Source organism: Argopecten irradians, chromosome 2 (assembly GCF_041381155.1).
Source record: "Argopecten irradians isolate NY chromosome 2, Ai_NY, whole genome shotgun sequence".
NCBI classification, from domain to species: Eukaryota; Metazoa; Mollusca; class Bivalvia; order Pectinida; family Pectinidae; genus Argopecten; species Argopecten irradians.
In genome coordinates, this window is record NC_091135.1 from 65,476 (window position 1) to 89,677 (window position 24,202).

Below are 24,202 nucleotides of genomic sequence, written 5' to 3' on the forward strand. Positions count from 1 at the left end.
CCAAAATACCGCCCAAGGCATGGTAAATGCACTTGGAGTCAATATCATTACATGTACATTTTATTATGATTTTAACATTATGTTAAATAATCAAGATTGTTTTCACTTTTTCATGCTACATAACCAATATAATTACCATATATCACTTACCTTAATGTATGTTCTTTGCACTGTTTGTACACTTCATTCGCGAAGACTGGTTTTAACACTGTATGATACTGGCATATAGTACTCATTTCTCTAACTTAAGCAAAATTGTCGGGTGATTTGATTGGACGCGTTGGTGTTTACTAAATGATGCAAACACGTCTATAAATAGTTTATATTTTGTATATTAATAGAACACTGTGTGATACTGGCGTTGTACTCATTTCTCTAACTTAAGCAAAATTGTCGTGTGATTGGATTGGACGCGTTGGTGTTTACTAAATGATGCAAACACGTCTATAAATAGTTTATATTTTGTAATTAGTCCAAGTCTGATTGTGCTTCTTTGTATCGTCAGCATTGTGTTCATATAGACACTGACATCTATCTACCTAGCTATTTTAGCAACAAGCTTAAGTAAAATAGGGGGAAAAAAAGAAATAAAAAGCAAAAAATGCAAAAAAAAAGAGAAAGAAAAAAAAAGAGAGAAAGAAATAAAAAAAAGAAAGAAATATAAAAAAAAGAGAGAGAAATAAAAATAAAGAAAAGAAAAAAAATATAAAAAAGGTGAAAAAGAAAAGAAAAAAACCCACTGTGAAGTAGAAAAGATAAATATATAGTTGCATGGTACCAAAAATTATATTACAAGTCTAAATGTGTGACTTGCTTAAGATTTTGCTACAGTAGGTCACTCCCAGTGTTTTGTTATTCAAAGAAACACCATTTGTTAAATGGCAAACACAAAGATGATGATAGGCGATCACTACAAATAAGTCAATAGGTTGTATCAACAAAATATCTAAATATAAAATATAATTGTAGTTAGATAGAGAAATAATGTGTCCCCACATAGTGCTACTTTGAATTTGTAGTTCACAAAACTATCACACATTATCTTTATATAATAGTTACGTCGTGTCATATTTTGCTTAAGCAGAAATGCAAATCTATTATCGGAGAAGGGACTTCCCAAGTGGTTATAAATAGAACACTGGAGGGTATTCCCCTATATACCTAACTAGTGTACACATAATCAACGCGTTTATATGGGTAAGATATACTAAAAGAAAAACAATCGTATTGTAGTAGAATTTACGACGTTGACAATGACAACATCATAATAAAAAACGGCTTGATGTAAATCAAACAAAGGTAATAGGACAGAAGAAAATACAGAAACGGTTCCATCAGGTAACTCCTAAGTGTTTTAAATTTTCGACATACATAAAAAATTATTATAATATGGGTCATGTCTCATTCCAGAATGTGACTCGCGTGAGAGACAGTTTCTGGGTTACTTTTTCGAGTTTCGGGAGGCTGTGATAATTGAAACCCTTAGCTACCAGAAAACTTGAAATGTTACCCGAGTGTAGTGCCACTGAATTTAATTTTGTTAAACACTATGATTTATGAAATATTTTAGAAATTATAATAATTTCATTTAAAAAGAAATCGTGACAAACTTAAAGATCAGTGGGAATGGAATTATTAACATTTTTTGTAAGTTTAACGTCATGGATTTCAATGAAATTATTTTTTTATTCATTTCAGAAATTTGAAATGTATTCACATATAAACACCAAATCGCGATAGAAAACAAGCAAGACATTTTAATTAAACAGTTTATTTATTGTTCAACAGTATATGCAATAATGACTTTATCGAATGAACCCAGAACACGCTTACGTATTACTGTACTGCCATCTTTGACGTCACTTAACAACAATTATAACCGACATAAATTATCACAGCATATAGATCAAAGATGAAACCATTCAACAACTTTTTTTATAAAAGGCCAAGAGATAAAATCAAACACAAATAAATGTATATAAACACATTACACATGTCTGATTTCTGGTATAGATATGGAACACTTATTTCATTTTAGTACAATACAAATAACAACATGGACTCCATAAAGTACTAATTGTAATTTAAATGAGAATTTGAACGGGAAGATTTCAAAGATATTACAAAGGACATCATTTGATTTATTGCGAACCATCAAATTTCTTTTTTTATATATTCCATAGTTAATAAATATAGATGATAAAAATCAACAGTGTATAGCTAGGGTACTGATACATCTCATGGAAATGTATGCAAAGGTCCATTTCAAACTATTTGTGTGCAAAATTGTACACAATCATATCAGAAGCTGCTCCTCTACTCTCATCAAACACAAAATAATGAAATATAACATGATATAAAGGTACAGTTTGCAAAAAATGAAATGTTTGAAAGGTCGTAAGCTGAAAATTGAAGTATATTGTCACAATGTGTTAAAGATTCAAAATATTCCGAATAAGGCAATCGGTCTCAGGTCAAAGGTCAAGTTCCGCGATGTCATCAATAATGTTTGCATATGTTACGATGTTTGGTTTCACTTCCTCCTCGAGAAATCTGTTCACCTGTAAAAATACAAATAAAAGTTGAAGTGACAAGTTTGATAATGCGCCGGGATCAAACAGATAGGCAAACGACCTAAAACGAATATATTTTTCCTGACACTAAGATATGCTGATTATGCCATTTAAAGCTTTTCAAGCAGTACTCGATCCAAAAATTCACCAACACATTACAAAATTGCAATTAGGAAAACCAGTTGTTCAGCCAACAATTTGTCAGACTTTATCAAAGTTGCAAAGGACCAAGTGAATTCATTTGACGAATTTTGTTTTCAGAAAAATGGAATTAAGCTTGGTAATCATATAAAGATAGGCGATTGTTGACAGACAATAAAAATAACGCTTTAAGTTAGCTTTCGTTGATAACTAGCGTTAGAATACATATAATATTCAACTACTCAACCTGGTTTGGAGCTCGACCAATGAAGTTCTTCGGGTCAAATATATCATCAAGGCAGTTATGAATCGGTTGGAAGAATGATGATTTCCGGATCCGTTCAAGAAAGTCGTTATCACCACCATATTGCTTTATTTCGATCCCAGCCTCTTGGGATATAGAACGTATTTGTTCTAGACACTCCTGTCAAAATGTAAATGTAGGATTGATATGAATATAAAGTTTAAAAAGAATATAAGGACAAGTCGTGGAAACATTTGTAGAAGATTTGTATCAAAAATTAAATTCAAGATAGACCAAGGTGTTGCGGATGAGCAAGCGTTCCCATTTTTGACACCAACATATATACAGGTGAATGACAATATAAAATTGAAAAAAGAAAACTTGATGAAGTAACCGGAAGACCAGATTAAATAAATGGAATACCAACTCTCTCTCATCCTACTATACACAGGTCCATAGATTTATCTACAGAAGTGGAGTATCGGAAGACCTCACTATATAACCTGAAAATATGAGTGATGATTTAATAATCCCACTCCCTCTGAAGAAAATCCATACAACAAACCTAAAAAAATACAAAGTGTACACAGACTAATTGTAGGAAGACTAACCTGCCTATTTCCACCAGCCTTGATCATGGCCTTCACGATGGCGTCGGTGGCCATAAATGGCAGTTCCTGTCTGATTCTTCTATCAATCACCTTTTTGAAACAAATATAATAATGACATCATCAATCTTAATCCTATATATGTCACCATAGCGTTAACTATCTATATAATAGTAACAGTTATAAACTGTGTCTCAAATTTTCAAAGATAGGAGATGAAGAATTTCGATCAATGCCATTCAAACAGTTGGTTAATCTTACATAACACTTTGCATTTATGTGTTCTTACCTTTGGGTAGACCACTAGCCCGTCCGAGACGTTATGGAGTGTACTAAGAACAATGTCGGCCGTAAGGAAGGCCTCAGCTAAACACACTCGTCTGTAGTAAAGGGAGATAATAAATAATATATAGCTGTACGTTATGGGGGTAATCAGTATCATTTTTATTTTATGAAGTTTTGAAGAAGAAAAATTCATTGCAATAATTTAAGGATTTACTTAGTTATGTGCGGGATTATAACAAATATAGCAGAAAAAAACTACATACTTTCTGTTAGTATGGTTACAGACCTATTAGCGCTGTCATCAAGTGTCCGTTCCATCCATTGAACAGACGCCGTCATTAACGGGTCCTGAATTAGACACATCAGGTGTCGCGACAACGCACAGCAGCGTTCAGTCCGCATCGGGTTACGTTTGTAGGACACACCAACAGACCCTGTCAATGTTTAGGAACACAGTAACAGAACAACAATACCCATATATAATGTTATTACCACTTTCGCTGCTGCTACTGATGAAATTGCTAAAAGTCTTAAATAGTGATATTGATGATAATAATCATGATGATGATGATGACGTCAACGATGGTAACTTTTACACAAATAATAAAAAAGTTTTTATCATCACAACCCTTGATTACTATTGTACTAAATCATCAACAGTAGGTTGTATTTTGTGGAAAATTCCAACGTGTGAAAAATGGATCAGCCTCATCAAATGATACCCTGTATTGAAAGCGAATACTGAATCCTCGTCTTTCATGCATCAGTTTAAAATTAGTGAATCGCAATACCTGAGTAGAAAGCGTTACGATATATCAACACTAGCTCTTCGCGTCTGGGTGTCTTCTTAGGATCCCAGATGGGCCAGTTGCGCGGTCCTGACATAGGTCAGATGATTCGTTCGCTGACCTATGTCAGCTTTCCTTTAACTTAAAAATCTACCAGTCCTTGAATGACCATGGCTGTATAATTGGAAGTGAAATTAATCACAAACAAGAGACATCAAAAATAATTCGAGATAAATACTACTTACCTGAGTGTTCTTTTTCAAAGGGTTCTTCGACTTCTTTGAAACTTGCTAATAATCGAATATCAGTACAAATCTGAAAACATAATATATAATTACAGATCTTAAATTGTACTACCATGCTAACCCCGCTCTTAACCTCACAAGCCTGGCTGACCATGCGTTATCACCGGTCCGATATCACAACAGTAAAAAGACGATAAATCGGCCCACCACATTTATGACATTCTTGTTGATATCCGTTCATATTCTCGAAAGATCGATTAAACCATTGGTTCATTATGACCTTGGCTGTAGATGCACCTTTCTCAGACTTTCTGATAACATACTGTTTATTTGTGTCAAATTAGGCTTCCGTCTTAAGTATCTTTATCCCATTGTTGAAACTCACATCCTAATTAGGACTTTCCGTTTTTGTGTTCCCTTTTGAAAATTAACTTTCCCATCATTAAAAGTTATCCTTCTAACTGTACCCTCAAATTCATGTGTCACACTTTATGGTCACGTATAGCTGTTACCGTCATTAGCCCAAAGTTCTGTGTTACAACCACGCTAGTCTAATACCAACTGTAAGCGTCCATTTGACGTCACACAACACACTAATCCCCACCTACCTTATGGACGCTTGACCCCATACTGGCTAGCGCACTAAGACAATCCACGTCCACTTTACGGCTGTACGTCTGGCCACAAATCAGGAAATTTCTGAAAATTAATATTCCATTGTAACATTATCAGATTTGAAGAGAGTGAAGAATGAAGAAAAGAAAATGGTGGACCAATCTCCGCCACTTCGAAAAAAATCAACATGGATTTACCGACATTTCAAGTATCTGCAGGGCTTAGTTGTTCAAATTGTGATTTGGGCTTATGACTGTTAAACGAGAGTTTTCAGATGATAGCATAATTTGAATTTGAAAATATATTATTAGCTATAGAGAATTTTAGAAGTTGATTAAAAACTTCATTTTCTACCAAAACACTCTTTTTTTGGTGAAGATATAATCACAGATTTTGCAGCAAAAGTGAAATGAAAATTTCTCTAATCATGTGATTAAGCTGCTAACCTTTTGAACAACTGACGGTCCCTAAAATGTAATAATTGAAAGTTCGATATACGCAAAACTTTCATCATGCAAGAACTCCAGATATGGACGTAATGCTACAGAGAATTCAGGTTTGTAGCTTTTCTTGATGGTATCTATAAATGTTTTCTTTAAACCATGTCCATATATCGCAGATACATGAATTTTGTTTAGTGTGGTTGTTTATATATATATTGTTGGTTGATTATTATATATAGATTACTCACTTTTTAAAACCAGCAGCCTCCGTGACTAATTTATCTAATATTTCGACCTGCAACGTAAAAAGGAAATCATATAACCTCATGTTTACATTTTGTGACTACACACGATGGTTAACAACTGAAACACAAATAATAAACAATGAGTCAAACTATAAAAATACGTATGTTACAGCAACTGACCAAGTTTGAACAGAAGTTGAGGTGGATTTTTTTTTTTTTTTTTTTTTTTTTTATTATTCACTGTTTTGTAAATTTCCTAGGTGCTCGCTCCAAACGGCATTATTGTGTATTGTAAGCAATCCTGACACCAAATATCTGCATTGTATCTGGATAGTAATATTTTTTTAATAAGTACGTATGTATATAAAATATAGTACAAACAAACCACATGTTTTATTTCCCTTTAAGGATACGGCTAGACAGTTATTTATCATGACCTACCTTTTCATCACTACCATCAAACAGTGACAGGAAGCTGGCCTGGGTTCCTGTGGTCCCCTTCACGCCTCTAAACCGGATGTTGTTCCGCACTGTCTCCAAGTTCCTAACGTCCATTAAAAGGTCCTGTACCCAAACACATGCTCTTTTCCCCACTGTAGTTAGTTGTGCGGGTCTAAATCAATAAAAAACGAACGATTTTGTATGTTATGGAATAATGTTAATTTTAAAATCACATAACAGCAATTCAGGTTCATAAAAATCGTTTTGATTTTAAACTTCAATCTGTTGGTTTCTCTGTATGGGAGACGTTTTCCAAAAAACTAATTTATGTTTATTTAAAAAAAACCCACTGTGGGTATATGTGTGAAATACAGTACAAACTTTGTACATCGTACATCAGTAAACATACTCACTGAAGATGTGTGTAGGAGAGGCAGGGCTGACTTTTATACTCTTCAGCAAACACTGATAGCCTTTGTATGCATCTGGCAAGCTATGGAAAAAATAAGAGATACCACCATTATTTTTGTTGTATCAACACTCAACATAGGTTAGCAATAAATATTACTACTAATAATGTCATTCTGCCATCTTGCATTATCATATATTCGGGGGTGACAACACGACAAAAATAACCCGCTAATGGAAATAGGTATTGGTGCGTGATTTTGTCGCGTTGTCGCGTTGTGCGTGATTTTGTCGCGTTGTCGCGTTGTCGTGATAGCGATTGTCATCTTTTACTTATATAATTAAAATTCATGCTTTCCACACGATAACTTTCTTCTATTAAATTTTCATTTCTTATTTTGACATTATCCCGCAAAATAGATTATTCTTTGACAAGTTTTAATGGTATTAATTACATAAGCCTCAATCAGCTTCGTTCCGTGAGAAACATGTAGTCTTTCCTTCTAAAGAAAGAGAGGTAATATCTAAATTAATAAGCAACAATCAAACTGGTTTTATTCCTGGTCGATACATAGATGAAAATACAAGATTGATCTACGATATTATGCAATACACTGAGGAAAATAATATACCTGGCCTCTTGCTTTTAATTGATTTCGAAAAAGCTTTCGATTCTGTTTCATGGAACTTTATAAATAGAACTCTTGATTCTTTTAACTTTGGTTCCAACATTATAAAATGGATTAATATTTTTCAAACCAATACAAAATCGGCTGTAAATATAGGTGGCAATTTATCTAATTTCTTTGATATTGAAAGGGGATGTCGTCAGGGTGATCCTGTTTCTTCTTATATTTTCATCTTATGTGCTGAAATTTTATCAATACTTAGAAATAATGAAAACATAAATGGTATATACATTGAAAACAAAGAAATTCTCCTTACACAGTTTGCTGATGACACATCTGTAATTTTAGATGGCTCTGAAAAATCTTTAGATCAAACGCTAAAATTTCTAAACTTTTTTGCGGGTATATCAGGATTAAAAATGAATTACACCAAGACCCAGGTAGTATGGATTAGCAGTATGAAATATAGTAATAACAATTTCAATAATAATTTTAATTTAAAATGGGGGTCAACACGCTTCAACCTATTAGGCATTGAATACGATGTAGATTTGAGTCAAATAATTAAGTTAAATTTTGACAAGAAACTTGTAAAACACAAATCATTGATTTCAGCCTGGAAAAAAAGAATCCTTACACCAATAGGTAAAATAGTTGTTATTAAATCTTTACTTATATCACAGTTTAAAAACCATTTATTATCTCACTTCCAAATCCAGACGATCGATATATAAATGTATTCAACAATATTTATTACGACTTTTGTGGAAATAGTAAACCTGTGAAAAAGTAAAAAAGTGAAAAGGGACATAATCATCAAAAGTTATGATGAAAGGGTGGTCTTAAAATGTATACAATCTGAAGTCATTTATAACGGCTCTTAAAGCAACTTGGATACGAAGAATCTATACTAAGGCTGGAAATTGGGACATCATTTTAGAAACTTTATTAGACAAACATAAATTGGCAAAATACAGGGATTGAACTTTTAAACAAAAAGCTTTATAATTGTACTTATATTATTTTTTGGCGGAGATGTTTTTAAAACGCCTGATGTAAAACTCTGATTTTAAGTGAAATATATAAAACAAACATTCTTGAAAACCCAATATGGTTTAATAATTACATCAAAATAGGATAGAAAAAGTAATTTTTAATAATGCATGGTATAAAAAGGAGTTCTATATTATTTAATAACATAACAAAACCAGATAAATCATTTCTCAGTTTGAAGAATTCTGTGATATATATAGTATTACGGCAACTAACTTTTTTAAAATACCAAGCTTGAAAAATGCCATTCAACATTTTGCTTAGAAACAATAAATCAAAATACGACACCAGATTAGAATGATAATATTACCCAATATACCTATAGAATCTCAAAGTCATTCTAAATTCTAAAAAAGGAGCTCAAATACATATACAATATTTTAATTCAAAACCAAGGACTTAAACCTACAGCTTCAAAATAAATGGAATCAAACTTTTAATATAAATGAAGAAGATTGGAAAAAGATTTATAAACACCCTTTTAACACATGTACAAGATCAAAACTTCAATGGTTACAATATAGAATAAATCATAGAATCCTGACTACTAAGGAAACATTTTTACTAAGAATAGGTAAAGCGGATAATAACATGTGTATATTTTTGTAGAACTTTCTCCCGAAACCATAACACACATACTATGGGACTGTGATAAAACATCAAATCTGATAGAACAACTGAGAATAGCAATTATTACAAAAAATCTAGGACTTAGATTCAGTAAACAATAATTTATATTTGGCAAGAAAGTTAACAATAAACATTCACATTTTAATTTAAGACAACTTAATCTTACTTTTAACAAAACAATATATTTATAACTGTAAATGTCTTGAAGCAGATCTTTGTCTATTGGTTTAAAACACCACATAAAATTTGAACTGAAAGCTCATAAAAATTTTAATAACGCAATAGTAATATAAAAAATAAACAACAGGTCTTAACAGAAATACAACTTTGGCTCCTAATCTTAAATTTTAAAACTTTTAAAAAACATATACAAAAACCAGTAAAAACTTGTAAAATAAATATTTGACCTAAGGTCTTGACAGAGGTACCTTGTATGTATGTATGTGTGTGTCCTGCATCTCTCTGTATATTTAACAACGTTTATTACCTTAAAATATCAATGTTGAGAACTTATCCTCTATAAATTATCAGTGAGTTTGCTAGTGTAAAATGTGATGTCCATTGATTGATGCTATATTATGAGTATACATGACTTACTTTTTGTATTAACTTAATATAACTCCAACATACATCTTTCATATATGTTTATTGTATGTACAAAGCTTTTGAAAATGAATACAAAATAAATTTAAAAAAAAAGAAAGAGAGTCAAAGTGTGATGTTTCGAATATGTGTCTACGACTGCATTAAAATATTCACATTTATTTGAACGATCACTACATAAGCGATATGAGATTGACATGTGTACTCATGAGGTTTATTAGTCAGTAACGAAAGATACAGGTTCCTTAATAACACGGATCACACTGAGGAATCGAACCATGACCGCACGAGTGAGATGGAAGGTTGTAACCATAGAGGCATAAAACCATGTCATTTCGTCTAGATGATTTGTATTGAAAATACTCGGGTAGATTAATAATTAAAATTAAAATAGCATCTTCGTTCATATGCAGTTTCTTGTGAACTGGCAAACCTTAACTCTGGATCTACACCTACTAGACACTTGTATAGACTACGGCTTGTATGGTGACAACAAAAAAAGTTAAATACGGTACAACAAAAAATAGAAATTAAATATACCAAGCTGATGCATTATCATGTCACTTGGAGACAATACAATATGCAGTGGTGTGTGTTTATTGACATTCGTGAGGGCTGAGTGGTGGCCGAAAACACACCTTAAATATCAATGTGAAACGTGTAATAAAACGAATGTTTCCTCTATCACAAAGACCATTAAATTACCATTACTTATTGAAAGAAATAAAAAGATTACGAAGGTAATGTTTAATGTGAAGTTAATATGTTACTTACTTTGGGTAATAAAATGTCGAAACCATCCCTCATTACTATAAGGTCCTGTAATATAAGATGTATATTAATATTGCTCGCTTTCACTTTCATGAAAACTTTCTGAGAAAAAAATCGTTTCAAGTAAATCAATTCTGAGTATCTCGATTAGAAATATATATTCTATTAGCAAATATATTGCGACAATATCTTTGGAGAAATGGGATATTTCAATATGATATAGTCGTGTACTTTTTGCAAATCGTCTGTAAAGTAATAACGTAAACAAAGTTATTTTGAGATTTTGAAAAATACATACAGTGTTATCCCCCACATAGGCGGAAGTGGCACCCAGATGTATTATGGGTAATGCAGAAGGACAGCACGCACCGAATGTATGAACGTGCGCCATGACGTCATGTCGTACTCGCTTTTCCTCTTGTGTTGCTCTTTCGAAGTCGATATTGTTGATGTTTTGTTCCATTTGTGAAATCTGCTCCTCTGTAATATCTAGACCCAAATGCTGAAGACAGATTGTTAAAATGTTTGAAATATTGCATTGTACACACCTATGTCGCCAAAGATGGTCAAGTTTTTCTAAGATATTACAATACAGTAGGGTGGTCATATATAAAATGAAAATGCTGAAATGTCAAACACAAAACGTATAAAAATGGAAAGACTATGAACGGACATCAAGTGATTTTGAAATGTTCAGCAAATGCATTCATATGCAATGATTTTTGGTAAATGAAGGTGAAATGTTTATAAATAATACATCTCATGGATTAACATGGTTTATACGAGCAGTTTCTAATACCAGAAAACTATACCAAACATACAAGACAGTCGTTCGCAGTATTTAGATCTGACACATATGTGTATATTCCTACGATTTTATCCATCGCTTTTAAAATGGAATGAATCCCGCCTTTATGCTGATGCAGGGAGTTGCAGTATTCTATCAGGGATTCAAAGTAAAGCCATTGATACTTTTTGTTATAAAAATCAATTTCGGTTATAGATTGTATGACGACATCATGTTATAAATGGGAGCCCTTCGTTCAGGCATACTATAAAAATATTGATCTCTCAGTAATGATTTATTATAGTTCATGTTATGCCAATAAAATCAAACTCAATAACTATCTAATCAAAGAGAATTTTAGATTTATGTGCAGAGATGGAATACATTTTATCGATTTCAACTTTCATCATAAAAATATATGAGGCGTAGTTTAAATGTAAATTCAATCGGCTAAAAATAGGCTCTTTGGCACAGGGAGTAGTTAAGAATTTATGAAACAGTATACGTTTGTCACATCACGTCCCAAAACAGTAGCACCAAGAGTTTTAATTTCACTTGTAGCATCAATTTCATGTCTGTGATGCATATTAAGGTTAATAACTTAAATAAGAATTTCTAAAGCATGCGTCTGAGATTTGAAAACAACATAATAAAGCAACATGTTTCAAGACAAGGTGTAGTTATAGACGTATCAAGGATGTAGAGCGAGCCCGTTTTACTGGTAGATTGGAAAAAAATGGCGATATTCGACAGGGGGATGTCTTATAAGCGATCATGGAAATGCTACATACATGTATGTATTTTTTTTCAATTTCAGTTGAATACACTTTATCTTTTATTGTCAACATAAATGTGTTTAAATCATTACCTCGGTGTCCATATTGACAGTCATACCACGGTAAGCAACACAAGAAGATGGCAAAAGCTAACGTATTTTGTGTTTTTGAGGAATCATATGTCAGGTGCAATGTTCATATTCATAAGACGAATAAAAAAAGTTTTCAGATGTGAATGACAACATTTTATATGCATTTAACATTAAACATTATAGCCACTTGAACGTTTCCTTTCAAGCTCAAAAAGTATCATTGCACTGTACTGTTATATTTTCAAGCAAATGAATTCATTTAAAATCCATATGTGATGTAATTTGAATTTCCAAATGTAATTTGCCATATTTTTACTCTTCTACATTTATTTCTATTAAATGTTATGTAAAACTCACCCTCTCCGCCTTGGCTAACCATGTCCAAAGTTTTCTCCACGTTGTAAACTTCTTCATTTCGCTGAAGTTGTACGCCATTTCTGGACCAGCATACCGGGACACGAGAGGAGACCGGTATTTAAGATGTTCTGGAGGCACATTGTTCAAGTCTAGTGGAGAAACATTGACATCCACTTTACTGATATTTGAAAGTCGACTACCATAATTCTGACGATTTCTCGGAGAATCCATTAATTCTGGTACTGTTGCAATATTCCGAAGGTACCTGTGGCATTAGATACACGTAATGTATTTGCACCCGGTATAGCTATCCTTGTTAGGCCGGATATATTGCTCCGTGCTCGGTTAATAAATTATTGATCACCCTGTCACTTGTAATCAGCATAACGCCGTATATCTCTCTCCCCATGGGAAACGTTTCCGCTGACATTGTGGTGAAAAGCAAACCTCTACTCTCTACACAATGATATAATTCCAAATCGCCAAAGAGTAAACAATCTAATTTCTTGGCGTCCATACAATAATTTAAATTTCGTTATAATGATATGCTTCATTGACTATGCTTAAGCTGGAAACGTCATAGATTGGGTAAACCAATTTACTTACCACCCGTAACCAAACTCTTGTCACGTTCATTTATATACAGAGGCATTGAACCTGTCAACAATCCAATTAAGGATTAATTGTAAATTCACTATTTACTTAAGGGTTGAGGCGGAACCTACTCCATTCTACTCAATATGTATGATGAGAAGTATTACCTATAGTGTGGAAATGTGATAAGCTTCGTTCCACAAGAACACATTGTGTTGATAGATAGTTTCATCAATACTGTAGTGATCACATGGAAACATGAGATGTCATATTGGTTTTGGTATTTTACTTTGTTCCTTAATTATGATTAAGTACATCAACGTTACTGAATACCGGATACTGAGATTGGCTAACACACATGGGTAATATTTGCAATAGTGCCGGGCCAGAGCCGGGAAATATTGAAGTGGCCGCGAAATTTTGAAACGTTGAATGTATTGTGACGTTCACCTTTTACATGGACGCCATTATAACGTGGCCCTGCGACCAAAGACGTCAAGATTGGCGGACAGGCAGCATGTTTGGCTGGGGGGTTAGAAGAAATGTTTCTTTTTCTAACAGAAGTGCAGGTCTACTCTATTTCTATATTGGATCTCCATGAATGCTGAAGACCAGTTTTAATAGTAAACGCAAATTATCTTCGACAATTCCCATATGTTGTTACCTTTTAATGTAAACAACGAGGTGTGGATATGAAGATAGCGTTGCGTAGATGTCGCTTGACGTGTCTTCTATGATACGATGGACATGGAATACGTGGTATCTCAGTGTGAGAGTGATGTACTTAAACCCATTTATGGCATGTTTGAGAGGGATGGAATAGTGCCCGAGCCGAAGGCGAGGGCACTATCCCATCACGAAACAATACTGTGATGCAATAGTGCCCTCTCAACCAGGTCATAATAGATAAAAACTCACTCTCTATACCAGTACATAATCTTCAATTCGATTCAAATATTTTACACCTTGGCAAATAGGCGTGATCGTTAAACATCACAATAACAGGCATGAAATGCTTAATACAAAAAGATTTTCAATATATGTTAAATAAAAACCTTATACATACTCTGTTCGAGGATATGCATTATCATGAAATCGTAATTAACAGCTTCAAAATAAAAACAAATACGAACAGTGTTATTTCGTGTTTGGTTTGCTGGAAGTCTTTCCGTTGTTTGTTTTGTCAGGGTAGTGAAAACAAAATAACAAAATATGCAGATGTACGATATTTTGCATTTTCTGCTGCTTCCTGTTTTGAGCGTTATATCGTGGCAATAAACTGAATGCCGACATGGTACTATAACCCTTTCCGTTGACTTTTTCGCACTTGTTTGGCTCCATACTGTGACGAATTATTTTAGCTTGTCATAGGCATAAATCTAAATGCGTATAATTTCCTGTTGAAAATGATGTGTTTTTCTACAAATATCGATCTTAAATTTCCTAAAAAAGTTTTTGATGACTGTGGGTCGCTCATCAATGGCATACCTAAATGTGTTATGGAATATCATTCTAACTTTGATATGGAGATCACAGCGGTTTTGTGTAGATAACAACCGGTGTTTCCTGATTCAGTTATAGCAAGGTCATGCTTCAAGTATTGTGCTGTTTTAGCTCTGCGACGTCACGACCATTTTCTGGGGAGTCTGGTTAACTTACAAAAACATAAAAAATACAAACAAATACAACTCATTTACGAATTACACAAGTCCAAAATTAAGATATATTAGATGGCATTATCAAATAAGTAATTTGACACATTCCTAATCTTTTTCAAGATAATTTCAGTAAAGGTAGACGTAATTGAAGATGAACGGATCAGTCACAATAAGCAGACGACACTTACCGATAGCAGGATGACTATTCATTCCTCAAAACCTAATCAATATGTACGTAAATTGCTGTTGGAACCAGGTAAATTATTGTGTTCTTGATGCCAATACATTTTTAATAACAAGCAAATTTAATTTACATCCGACAGGGCCTTGCAATTTTGTTATACTCTGAATAATCAGCATGAACATTAAAAATATGTTACACATAATTAAGCTTGTATGACAAAACGAGATCAGGTATATGGTTCGCGGTTACATGCCGGAATGTAGAAATAAGGAGAACAACAAGCGAAATGTTAATAAAGGTAAACAGAAAATTTTTTTAAGACATTGAAAAAGAATAAACAGTTATATTGATAAAACGTTTTCGGGACAAAATTATAAGTAATATATGGGTTCTAGTATAGCCTGTTGAATTGACACTAAGGTCAAGTGTCATCGGAATTTGCATATTTCAGTGATAAAGACAGGAAGCATGCACATCGTCTGTGGTATTGATGAACGTGTCTGTTTTGTATCAAGAATTGAATGTAATATCTTTTTATATAGTAGGCTAACCACGGAGGTGCTTGAAGCATGATCATATGAGGACAGGCGTCAAGGCGAAACTAACGGTCCGCGTGCTATGAGGAAATATGGACATCCGTCATAGAGACATCGAACGAAGAAGCTGCAGCAAGGAAAGTAGGATAAAAGAGGAAATATTCAAGGAACTTACTATTCAAATTATAACCACTAGGGAGGAGCTAGATTCAGATTTATAGATTTCTAGACCCAAGTTGAAGATATAGTCCTTTAGTATCGCCACAAAACATCCAAGTTGATAACACATTTTCTTGGTGTAACTAAATACATTTGCGTCTTCATAAACCGGATGTGTTTTTCTGAAATCATATACGATAGAATAGATATATATAACTAGATACCGATCGTCTTATATTCAAAATGTTAGATTAGAAAGCATTTTGGAGCATGCGCTTGAAATTTTGTGTCGATGTATTATACGACAGTTTAGACTTTCGGTACTAAATTGTAATTATTGCGGAATTAATTAATGTTAATTATTAAGTGCAATGTTAGTTTTGCATTTTTCAGGAGTTAGAAAAGGGGTACTGTTAACTTGTCGCCATGATTTTTCAAACATATTAAAGCCGCAAAAATAACTTGGTTTTGTATATAAAGCGTTAATAGAAACTTCACGGAAGATTCCCTGTCAACTGTTCATTTACAATTTTATAAGTTATGATTAAATGATCAATCTATATAAAGCAATGAATTTTTGTTATGTATACTTTACATCTACATACGATGTAATAGGAAGAACCACTAAATTTCATGTTTAATATATAAGAAAACGGCTTGAAATTTGTAAAAATCAGTTTAATTTAAACATTTTAGCATGTGAATGTTACGCCAATATACTCTAACAACATGTACATATAAATCACTCCGTTATATGACCTTCACACGACCTTTACAAATCGTTCACACCAAACTCCATACAAACTCTCACAAGACAATCACTCGCCCAATTAAATACATCTGTACACAATATAATGTCAGTACAATAAATGTGCGTTTCATTTTTTTTCATACTTGTAGCTTCAGTTTTAATTTTAAAAAAGTAATAGTCACGTGTCTTTTCCGTATATTGCTTATGATATCAGTATATTTATATAGCATAAATTTGAATGGAAATATCTTCTTATAAGAAAACATGCGCATCACTGATATTACACGGAATCACATTCAAATTGCCGAGTTCCAATTCATTGTTCGTGAACTTCAGAAAATGAACATATACTAATTGTGAATTCAATATTAATTTAACTATTTTCAGTATGACTTTAATAAGTTTACAACCATAATTTCCAAATACCTCGAGAGGCTTACATAAACAGACCAAACAGCGTTACATTATATAAATATCCAACAAAAAATAAAATTAAGAAGTAAATAAGCATTTATTAGAGGAAGTAAAAACTCCTACTTGTGTAACCAATTTTACAGTTCAACATTGATCATTGCCTCTTCTTGTATAATCTTTTCCCTTCACGCCTCACTTGTATAAATTACATGTTCCCACATTTCGCACTTTCTCTAATTAGCATACACGCGTAAACGACGATGCACAGCAAAAACCAGATATCTTATATAACTCTAATGCTGACTATTAAACAAATATACAGTTATTAACATAATGTCGGGTTAAGGTGAAAGATGGTACGCAGTATAATATACAACACATATATATAAAATATTTATATATCACAAAAATATATTCAGATAACTGCGTGAAATGACAAAGGATTTATACACCGCTTTTAGAAATTTTCCGTATATTTTAACCTGACCGAAGAATTTTGTCCTATTTTATCAACATTTTTTTTTTCAAATTTATAATCAATGTACATGTACATAGACTAAACTTCTTTAGAGTAGTTCCTAGAAGATATACCTAAAGTAGGAATGCCGTAAAGTGTATCATTGTTGCAATCAGGAATATGAATACTAGCCTTCGAAACCAGAAATATAAATTTCGACCAAAATTACCGTTAAAATCAACTTAAGACTGAAAAGGACATTAGCACTTGTAGGTACTAGAAACAATGTACTTACGGGTGGTCGTAAGTTGAAACATCAAAGTAATATTGATCGATGTCATTTCGGCTTGTTTAGTATTCTATAGTAATAATTATTGTTCACGTGAAAGAAATACAAGACATTGTCAGTTTTTGTTACAGACACGTATCATTATCTGCAGATCATTCTTTGTACAACTGCCTCACAAAGTTCTGTTACACATGCATTTATTTTTTGTAAATATTAATTTAAAAATAAAATAATTTTCAATATTCTTTTAGTTATCACCGTGAATATTTTATTGTCTAAGATACTTTTACAATTTTTCATAATAATGCAATGGCCCTGAGTTAATGTATTGTAATGAAATTTAGAATATTTGTTTTAAAAATCAAAAAATCTTGGTTATTCTGTTAATATTTGGTATATCCTCCACGTGCTTAAAGTACTGCCAGTGTACGGTCCTGGCATACTTACTGATCAATGTTCTACATCTTTCTAGTACATTTTAGGTTATCTCATCCCATGCTAGCTACAATGTAGCTTCCAGTTCCACCCAATGGTTTCTGCACTTATGCTTGCGGACTTCCATACCCAGATCTCTCTACAGGTTTTCAATTGGGTTCAGGTCAGGGTTATGTGAGCATGTGGGGGCCATTCCAAAGACTGAAAATTGTTTTCATACCTTCCATTCAGTTTACTATACGGGCTCTGTGGCATGGGGCACCATCATTCCTGGAAGAAAAAAAGTTATTACCGTAGCCTAGCAGATGTGCTGATGGTTTTTGTCTATATGTTCTCTAAAATGTCAATGTTCTTTATTCCGTTGAGATTTACCTTTCAAAGGAGTTAGATATCCAGACCCTTGGAAAGACATAGAACCCCAAACAGTCACACTCCACCCCCACCAAACTTAACTGTAGGCACTACACACTCGTTATTTAATTGTTTATTCACTCTTCTTCTCACGAACGTTCTGCCATCTGTTTGGAAAAGAGTGCATCTTCACTTATCAGTCATAGAACTGTTGACCAGTCCACCCAGATCCAATTATCGTGATTCTGTGCAAATGCCAACATCATCTGAGAATGGGTAACTGTTCAGAGTGTTTTTTGATAGCAAACACAATCCTTCAACCATGCATTGTGTAATATTCTCCTCACTGTGGTATTGGATGCCACAACACCAGTTTGGATCCATTCAGTTCGAAGTTCAGGAACGGTCTCCTTATGATTTCTTAAACTGGCCCGGACTAGCACACTCTGTCATCCCGATCCGTAGAAAATACGTGGCTGACCAGAACGCTTCCAATCCTCTTAGTTTACCAGTTATCTTGGAATATTTTAATAGCCCTGTACAAGTTCTTTCTGTAACAAAAGAGAAATGATCAAACTTTTAAAACTGCATACCAAATTATGAATTGCAAAATCCTCGAAAGTTTTTAGGAAAACAATGATATAACAGAATTTCTAAATATATTTCAATATGATACATCGTTCTTGCAAAGTTATTTAGGGATGTTATTTCTCTAGAATAGTTGTATTATACGGTATACATTGGTTATTTTACTGAAGTAAATATTGAGCTAGGCTAAGTAACTTGCGATTATTGTTTCGTTTATCTAATATAATTTACTTACCGGTTCTGAGGAGTGAATGATTTAAACACAGAGAGTACCAGGTAACTATCACATCCAATAATATAGCTTAATTTATCATATTTTACTTAATATTCCACATCGTACATTTCTATTCAACTCTACGAGTATCTGCTCCGCCATATTGTTTACTTTACATTCGGATCTCTCGGATTTTATCCATATTACTGTTAAAGAGTTCCGAGTTTAATTACGTCATCCATTTCTATAATTGACCAATCAGAATTAGGGGCGGGAAAATTTTACTATAAAAGTTGCGACCCGCGGTATTTTCGAGCAGAGCGATTTACTCCTCTCAAGAGATAACTTGAACCTCTCAAGTTAGCCTTCAATACCTTGTGCGGATCATACCCCTGTGTAATACAAAAATGGGACGTGACGAACAGGTGATTATTAGAGTTCTTGTATAAAGAACAATTATAATAATCAATGAAATTCACTTTGTAAACAAACCTTTAGATCCGATCGCCATTTTTATTCTCCAATCCCAAAGTTTCATAGTATTTTCTTACAATATAAGTATTAGTTTTATAAAAACGGTACTCTCATATCCTCGGAGTCGGTAACTATATAGATATTATCTAATTTGGAAATTTCGCCAAATTTCGCCAATATTCGCCAATAATCGCCAACAGTGTCCATGTTATAGAGATTAGATATTTAAGTATTTTCTACCTTGTGAAATTGTGTTAATCCTAATCCTTAATAAAATTTATTATCAGAATAGAAATTCTGACTGATCTTGGGTTATCTTTTGAGTACAATTTCCTAATTTAAAACCAAGTATACCAAAAGCCAGGACCAGACGGACCCGGGACACGTCGAGCAAAGATCTACAAACATAGAAAATGGAACGAGGAATAGCAGACGTGACATTTGGTGGCAGCGGTGGGATCTGCATTTAAGTGAAATATTTATATATATGATCCCTTATGTGTTAAACTTCAATATATTCCAAATTACTCCTAAACGGGGATACACGGAAATTGATAAGTTGAAACACAATATACTTCAACATTTTAATATTATCTGGAATCGGTGGCGTACTTGGTTTATTGATTTCAAATTTAAACATATAACATGGACGATACAGATGTAGTTAGTTTCAGAGTTTTAAGTTCCATTGAGGGGAACGATGAAAATGTATCGGCTGAGACTGAGGTATATGAGAGAGACCATGCTATAGGGGATGATAAAAGTACTGGAGATGGCGCTGAAATGCAAAATCTTATTGAAAAACAAATAGAAATATTGAGTTCAAAATTACAGACAGGTATGGATAATGTAGAACGTAAAATGCAACGTTGTTTTGATGAATTTGAAGATAGGATTGACAATTTGCAAAGTCAGATTAATAGCAATAGCTCTCTGACACAAGCAAAAAGTGTTAACATTGCCGGTCCTGAACCAGAATGTGTGACTTCCTATGCGCGTTCGATTGACAATCTAGATCGCCGACCAACCGCTAGTACTCCGCAAGCTTATTGTTTGAACAACCCTGATAGCGAACGTTATCATAGATCTGATAGACGTGTAGATTTTAATTCCAACTTTCGCACTGAAACAGGATCAAATACCTCAAACTCAAGAAGTGGCCATAGTAAGATGAAACCTCATACTTATGATGGGACTGATGATCTTGAGGAATATTTGACACAGTTTAATATTGTTTCTGAAATAAATGAATGGAGTTACGACTCCAAATCTTTGCATTTAGCCGGAAGTCTTGTTGGTGGGGCTAGAGCTCTTTTAAATGAAATGAGTCACGAACAAAGACGTGATTATAAGAGTCTCGTTGACGCCTTAAATACAAGATTTGGATCTGAAAACCGGGCTGAAATATTTAGATCTAGCTTGCAAAGCAAAGTTAAGGGTAAAGATGAAACCATACCAGAACTGGCTCAAGCTATAAAGAGATTAACTCGGAAAGCCTATCCAAATGCCGCTTCGGATATGATAGAACTTCTGTCTTTAGACTATTTTATAGATGCTATAACCGACACAGAAGTTAGATTAAGACTTAGAGAAGTAGGTCCTAAGACTATCAGTGAAGCAGAGAGAATAGCCGTTAGACTAGAAGCACATAGGATAGCCGACAAATCCAGGGGTAGACAGACAGTTAGGGTGGTTGAACATAAGAAAACCACAAGTACGTCTGACGAAAAACTTGACAAATTAGCACAACAAGTATCAAGCTTAGCGACGGAAGTAAAGGATCTTAAGTCTGGACAAAGCAAGACTGGGCAGCAAAAATCTCAGCATGGCAAGTCGAATAACAGTCGACATTCAAACTGGGATCAGAACCGCTCAAATAACTATAAGAAAAGGTGGAACAACCAGCAATCCCGTCAGTATGAACAAGGACACGATATGTGTCAGGGAAACTACCACAGGTTGAGTTCAAGGACCGGAACTCAGCAGAACAACTAAGGTCCAACACATCAACAAGTGCGAGTATTTCTAAGACGGATGAAGGCTTGTTCGTGTTAGCTAAAGTCTCAGATACACAAATTTCAATGTTAGTGGACACTGGATCCAATGTTACGATTATACGAAAGAGCTTAACAGATTCTTGGCCTACTTCGGTAAGGCAATGTATCACTCCTGTTAACATGACGTTAGTAACAGCAACTGGCGACAGTGTTCCGTTTTTAGGTAAGATAAGTGTAGATATTGAGTTAGGTGAACAAAAGTTGAAACAAGATGTTCTGTTAGCTGATATTAGCAATGATGGGATTCTCGGGGTTGATTTTTTGAATGCTCACCACTGTGACATCAACATGAGCAAGAAGTGTATCAAGATAAATGGACAAAAGGTACATTGTTATGCTAGAGACAAGAACAGTTTGTCATCTTGTTGTAGAATAGCCGTGACAGAAGACGTAACTATCCCTCCGGAGGTAGAAATGATTGTTCCAGGGAAGCCAATAGATATGATAAAGGAGACAATCGGTCTTGTTGAACCTAATAATCTTTTCGTAGAGAAAAGTGGACTATTGGTTGCCAAGGCCTTGGTTGATCTAGATAAAGGGAGAGTTCCTATACGAATTATAAATCTAAGTAAGGAACCTTGTACTGTCTATAGAGATACAGTGGCTGCAACATATGAGTCAGTGGATATACCTGACGTAAAAAGGGTAGAATATGTTTCTGTAAATAAAGTAGAACAAACAACAGAGCTACCCGAACATATGAAAGAAATGTTTAATAAATCCACAACTAACCTCACCCCAGAACAGATAGAGAAATTGAAAGAACTGTTACGTAAACATAAGGCTATCTTCCCAGAATCATCTAGTGAGTTAGGATGTACACATCTAGTGGAGCACACTATAGATACCGGGCAATCAAAACCTATTAGACAATACCCCTATCGCATACCTCTTGCTAGGCGTCTTGCTGCTGAAGCAGAAATCAAAGACATGGCAGAAAGAGGATTGATAGAACATTCTACAAGTCCATGGAGTAGCCCCATAATAATGGTGAGTAAACCTGATGGTACTATTCGCTTCTGTTGCGATTTCAGGAAACTCAATGATTGTACGATTAAAGACAGTCAACCTCTCCCAAGAATAGATGACACCCTTGACGCTTTATCCGGATCAGCATGGTTCAGTACACTAGACTTAAAGTCTGGTTTTTGGCAAGTTGGCGTAGCGAAGAAAGACCGACCAAAAACTGCCTTCTCCATTCAAGGTAGCGGACTTTGGCAATTTACAGTTATGCCATTTGGTCTTTGCAATGCCCCGGCCACCTTTGAACGGCTGATGGAAAGAGTGCTCTCTGGGTTAACTTGGAAAACATGCCTTGTATACTTAGACGATATTATAACGTTCTCGAAAACATTTGAGGAACATATCGATCGTCTAGACCAAGTGTTCAAGAGAATCGCAGAGGCTAATCTGAAGCTCAACCAGAGCAAATGTATTTACCTCCAGCGAGAAGTATCTTTCTTAGGACATATCATAAGCGAACACGGTGTTTCAACAGATCCTAAGAAAATTGAGACCGTGAAAAACTGGCCAACCCCAAGAAAAGTCAAAGATGTTAGGTCGTTCCTTGGACTATGTTCATATTATCGGAAGTTTGTACAAGGGTTCTCTACTATCGCGAGCCCCCTCCACAAACTTACAGAAAAGAAAGAAGAATTTAGATGGACCAAAGAATGTGAAGTGGCTTTTGAAACACTTAAAAAGCTACTGACAATCACTCCTGTTCTTGCATATCCTACAGCAAATGACAACTTTGTCCTTGATGTAGATGCAAGCAATACGGGATTAGGTGCAGTATTGTCACAAACACAGAATGGCGAGGAGAAGGTGATCTCATATTACAGCAAGTGTTTTTCGAAACAAGAACGCAGGTATTGCGTAACAAGACGTGAGCTGTTGGGAGTGGTAAGTTCGATCAAACACTTCCACAATTATTTGTATGGTCGTCACTTTCTGGTACGAAGTGATCATGGTGCCCTAAGATGGCTCATGAACTTCAAGAAGCCTGAGGCTCAAATGGCCCGTTGGCTCGAAACTCTAGCCACATACGACTTTGAAATCCAGCATCGGGCAGGAAGGATCCACTGCAATGCTGATTCATTGTCAAGGAGACCATGTGTCTCTGAAAATTGTTCCTACTGCGAGCGAGCAGAAATTCGATACTCTGAGGAAAAGACAGATAAGCCCCAAGATGTCCTAAAAGAGACAACTACTCAAACGACCAATTCTAAGGTCGAAAGTTGTAAGGACTCTGGTATAATGAGTGCCCAGTCAATAGAATGCCCTCTTGACGGTACAAGTAAATCT

At 34.3% G+C, this 24,202-nt stretch overlaps 2 protein-coding genes across 2 annotated transcripts; one reads left to right on the top strand and one right to left on the bottom strand.

Annotated features, from left to right (window-relative positions):
- Window positions 1–1,755: 1,755 nt before the first annotated feature.
- Window positions 1,756–13,454, bottom strand: LOC138313853 (adenylosuccinate lyase-like). Its single transcript, XM_069254119.1, has 13 exons — window positions 12,735–13,454; window positions 11,021–11,224; window positions 10,726–10,770; window positions 7,042–7,121; window positions 6,629–6,800; window positions 6,191–6,237; window positions 5,493–5,583; window positions 4,885–4,954; window positions 4,138–4,285; window positions 3,856–3,946; window positions 3,570–3,659; window positions 2,962–3,138; window positions 1,756–2,561 (listed from the first exon to the last, which is right to left on the bottom strand). Exons 1-13 carry the CDS (start codon window positions 12,963–12,965, stop codon window positions 2,475–2,477), a joined length of 1,533 nt encoding a protein of 510 aa, XP_069110220.1. The 5' UTR covers window positions 12,966–13,454; the 3' UTR covers window positions 1,756–2,474.
- Window positions 13,455–19,216: 5,762 nt separating this feature from the next.
- Window positions 19,217–21,849, top strand: LOC138313860 (uncharacterized). Its single transcript, XM_069254124.1, has one exon. It carries the CDS (start codon window positions 20,484–20,486, stop codon window positions 21,831–21,833), a length of 1,350 nt encoding a protein of 449 aa, XP_069110225.1. The 5' UTR covers window positions 19,217–20,483; the 3' UTR covers window positions 21,834–21,849.
- The last annotated feature ends 2,353 nt before the right edge of the window (window positions 21,850–24,202 follow it).